At 43.7% G+C, this 4,708-nt stretch overlaps 1 protein-coding gene across 1 annotated transcript; it reads right to left on the bottom strand.

Moving 5' to 3' along the window:
- Positions 1-3,075: 3,075 nt before the first annotated feature.
- Positions 3,076-4,032, bottom strand: LOC101118951 (olfactory receptor 10H1-like). The gene has a single exon (XM_027970652.2). It carries the CDS (start codon positions 4,030-4,032, stop codon positions 3,076-3,078), a length of 957 nt encoding a protein of 318 aa, XP_027826453.2.
- Positions 4,033-4,708: the final 676 nt, after the last annotated feature.

Genomic DNA, 4,708 nt, shown 5'->3' with positions numbered 1-4,708 from the left:
GACAGGAGGAATAAAAACTTGGAGTGGAGATAAATTAAATAGACAGTGGAAAAGTAATAGATTCAATAAAACCAGAAGTTGATTCCTTGATAAGTTCAACAAAATTTAAAAATCTTCAACTAGACTGAATATAAAATAGAGAGAAGCCACTGATAAATAAAATGAGAAATGAAAGTGGAAATGTTACTACTGACCTTACAGAAATGAAAAGACTGTTAAGACATCACTAAGAACAGTTATATGCCAAGAACTAAATAGCTAGATAAAATATACAGATTTTTAGAAACACACGGACTACCTAAATGACTCAAGGTGAAAAGGAACAAACTAGATATTTAAAAATAGACCCAAATGGAACTGTTTAATTGATTTTCAAATAAATTGTCAAGCTAATTCAAAGGTGAAAAATAATAATAATAAACCACAGGTGGGCAGTTGTAATCCACCATGCACTGGAGCATGCATCCTTGGGACACTGACGTAACATTTCTACAGATTCAGGACTACTTTATGATTTCAAAATAAGTTTTATTCTTGTTGGAATTCCTGAGTAACTCTTTCACACTGAGCCAAGATACTCCCCATGCTTGGCAGCAAAACAGATCTGGGCAAGAATACAAACTGGGCTCTTTCATTTTGTTCATTAAAGGCCAACTTGGCCTCTGGTCCTACTGGTATCCAAATGGAAAAAGAGCCTGGAAAATGATGTGATACCAACAATGAGTTGGGCACCCAATGCCTTCTGCAAACTTATTGTGATTTCTTAGGCTATCAGTTTCCTGAACACAGGAAGTCTGTCCATCTTGCTTGCCATCACACCTAGCACCTACATAGGACTTGGAAGATAAAATGTATTAACAGATATTTCTTAGCTGGACCAGTGTAATCCCCAATTACCAATGTAATCTGTGCTGAACAAGCCAGAATGTTGGCTATGAAGTTTACTGTAAGAAATCTCTCTATAAAGCAGAGGGAAATGGTTTGTGAAAAACTGTATTTGAAGTCAGGATGACCTGGCTTTAATTCTTGCATCCCATTTTCCACCTAATTATATGGATGTTTTATAGATATCATTCTAGATCTGTCTAAATAATAGGATGTTCAGAGCTGTGACATTTAAGATCAGAAAACTTTAGATGCAATCATTAATAAAGAACTGTTAGGCTCATGGACACAGTGAGGAAAGGAAAGGATGGCAAGAATTGAGAGAGTAGCGTGGAAACAGACACATTACCATATGTCAATTAAATATTCAGTGGGAATTTAATGTGACTCAGGGGGCTCAAACAGGTGCTCTGTGATAACCTAGAGGGGTGGGATGGGGTGGGAGTTGGGAGGGAGCTTCAAGCAGGAGGGAACATATGTATACCTCCGGCTGATTCATGTTGATGTATGGCAGAAACCAACACCATATTTTAAAGTACAAAAATTTAAACTAAAAAACGTTAAACAGAATCTTGGTTCCTTTATACATGAAACACAAAACAGCTATTTAAGCCATTTGATCCTTGTATTTGATCTCTCTCCCTGCAGATCCCATTCAGTATCATGGTTTTATGTACCTTGTGGACACAGGTAATCCTCAAATTCTTATATTTACCCCTATCCACCTGTCTACTCAGCATCTCCAAGTGGATAACTAGAAGGCATCTCAAATTTAATGTATCCAAACCTTGGATGTTCTCATTGGCATTATCATCCTTTCTCTCTCTCTCTCTCTCTCTCTCTCTCTCTCTCTCTCTCTCTCTCTCTCTCTCACACACACACACACACACACACACACACACACACACACATTTCATTCTCCTACAGTCTATTTTTTCTTAGAAAACAGCAACTCAAAATTCAGTCCCTTGGAATCTTACCTACTCAAATACCGTGGATCCCCTTCCTAAATGTACTAAACAAATAGAATGCTCTTGGCCATGTCTTTCTCTCTTGACTTGCTTTACTTGACTCCCACTTATTACAGCCTAACCTATTAGATTATTGGCATATTAGCTTATCGGATATTGTCTGTCTCTGCCCAGTAGAATGTTGCTTTGGGGAGGTCAGGGACACCCAGCCCATGCTCACCATGGTATTCGTTCACAGCCTATGGTGTGTGTACATGCTTCAGTCGTGTCCAGCTCTTTGTGACCCTATGAACTGTACCCCACCAGACTCCTCTCTCCATGGGGATTCTCCCGGCAAGAATACTGGAGTAGCTTGCCAGGCTCTTCTCCAGACGATCTTCCCAACCCAGGGATCAAAACTGCGTCTCTTATGTCTCCTACCTTGGCAGAGGGATTCTTTACCACTAGTGCCACCTGGCAAGCCAACAGCATATAGAGGCTCTCAAATATCTGTTTAACTAGTTATTTTAGAAAAATGACAGTAAATGAAGGTAACTGCAACGTTCAGTTTTTATCAAATTGGATGAACAAAAATTTTTTCAGGTTCCTTAATACTGTTGCAGTGGGAGTGAGGTGCTGTGTGTCCTTAGGCAAGTACTTTAATAAGTGAATTTCATGGAATGTGAATTATATTTCAACAAAGTTATTTGGTTAAAAATTGAAACTAGGGGCTTCCCTGGTGGTCCAGTGGTTAAGAATCCGCCTTGCAATGTAGGGGACATGGGTTTGATCCCTGGTCTGGGAAGATCCGACATGCCACAAGGCAGTTAAGCCCATGTGCCACAACTACTGAGCCTGCAAGCAAAAATTACTGAAGCCCACACACCCTAGAGCCCATGCTCTGCAGCAAGGGAAACCTCTGCAATGAAAAGCCTGTGTACCACAACTATAGTAGTCCCTATTCACCAACGAGAGAAAACCTGCACACAGCAATGAAGACTCTGTGCAGTCAAAGATAAATAGATAAATCTTTTTTAAAATTGAAGCTAATGTGAGACACACAGACCATGAGAGGAAAAAGGAAAAAAATATTAACATTTATTGAACACCTACTATGTGATGTGTCATGCACACACACACAAATCTTTACACCAGTCTTACAAGGTAGCTTTGATTAACCCCGTTGTATAGATGAGGGTGTGGTCTTCCTTCTCCCGTAATCTGAAACCACCGCAGCCACTCAGACGCTGGAGGGGTACAGCTTGCTGAGGAAGGTCTTTTTCATGGCGATCTTCAGCTCCTTGTTCCTGAGACTGAAGATGATGGGGCTCAGGAAGGGAGTGAGGACTGTGTAGGTGATGCCCATCAGCGTGTCTCCTTCCAGAGACTGGGGACCCTTGGGCTTGAGGTAGATGACAGAGGCAAAGCCGTAGTGCACGACCACCACGGTGAGGTGGGACGCACACGTGGAGAAGGCTTTGTGCCGGCCCTCGGCTGAAGGGATCCTCAAGATGGCGGCCACGATGAAGGCATAAGACAAGAGGATGAGGAGACCACAGCCCAGCAGGGCGGCGATACACACCAGGCCCACGCCCTTGGCGACTATTTGCACTTCAGTTCCACAGGCCAACTTCAGAAGAGGTGGCACATGGCAGCCAAAATAGTGAATCTCATTAGACCCACAGAAAGTGAGTTGGAAAATGGAAGATGTCACCACTAGCCCAACAACTAAGCCTCCAGCCCAGGACCAGACCACCAGGCAGGCGCAGCCCTGGGGGCTCATGAGCACGTTGTAGCGCAGGGGGTGGCAGATGGCCACGTAGCGGTCGTAGCCCATGACGGTGAGCAGGAAGGAGTGGGTGAAGCCGGGCGTGAAGGAGAAGAACATCTGGCTGGCACAGGCCCTGAAGGAGATGGAGCGGTCGGTGGAGAGCAGGTCGGCCAGCATGCGCGGGATGATGGCGAAGGTGTAGAGGACCTCGGAGATGGAGAGGGCGCACAGGAAGAGGTACATGGGGGTGTGGAGGCTGTGCTCCCTCCAGACGGTGACCATGATTAACAGGTTCCCCAGCAGCGTGAACAGGTACATCAGCAGGAAGAGCAGGAAGAACATCAGCTGAAGGTGGGGGAAGGTGGAGAAGCCGATGAGGATGAATTCAGTCACTGAGGTGTAATTTAGCTTCAGAATGGCAGCCATACTGTTGGGGAAAAGAAGGAGGAATTCCCATAGGTAGGAACTCGGGGTCTCTAATGAGCCCTCTTCAGGACTTCTGGAGAGGCTTCTTCACCCCTTCAAACCATGCTCAGTCCATCTGCATAATAATGTTCTGAATAAAGGTCTGCCTTGTGGTTTAAATAGGGCCACCTGAATAGTCACTGGAAGGACTGATGCTGAAGCTGAAACTCAAGTAGTTTGGCCACCTGATGCAAAGAGCTGACTCATTGGAAAAGACCCTGATGCTGGGAAAGATTGAGGGCAGGAGAAGAGGATGATAGAGAATGAAATGGTTGGATGGCATCACTGACTCAATGGACATGAGTTTGAGCAAACTCTGGGAGATAGTGACGGACAGGGAAGCCTGGTGTGCTGCAGTCCATGGGGTCACAAAGTCAGACACGACTTAGCGACTGAACAACAACGACATGCATCTAAGGTGCTTAGCACAGGTCCTGGTACATAGTATGAATTAAATAAATTTTCATTATTAATACTGTATTTTTAAAACTTAGTGGTAGGAGGTAATGGTCTCTATTTTCTACATATGGATTAAGTCCCCACTTCAGAGGTTGCTGTTGCCTCTATCATTCCCCCCCCAAAAAAAAACAAAATTAAAGAAAAAGTCAACAATACAATCCTTAAAATAAGTTATTAT

The sequence above is a fragment of the Ovis aries genome, chromosome 5, assembly GCF_016772045.2.
Source record: "Ovis aries strain OAR_USU_Benz2616 breed Rambouillet chromosome 5, ARS-UI_Ramb_v3.0, whole genome shotgun sequence".
NCBI lineage: Eukaryota > Metazoa > Chordata > Mammalia > Artiodactyla > Bovidae > Ovis > Ovis aries.
Note: the sequence above shows the minus strand (reverse complement) of the source record. Positions and strands in the feature narration are given on the sequence as shown.

What these genes read in the sequence shown, in the direction of transcription:
- LOC101118951 (XM_027970652.2), bottom strand. Translation starts at nt 4,032, where the DNA reads ATGGCTGCCATTCTGAAGCTAAATTACACCTCAGTGACTGAATTCATC.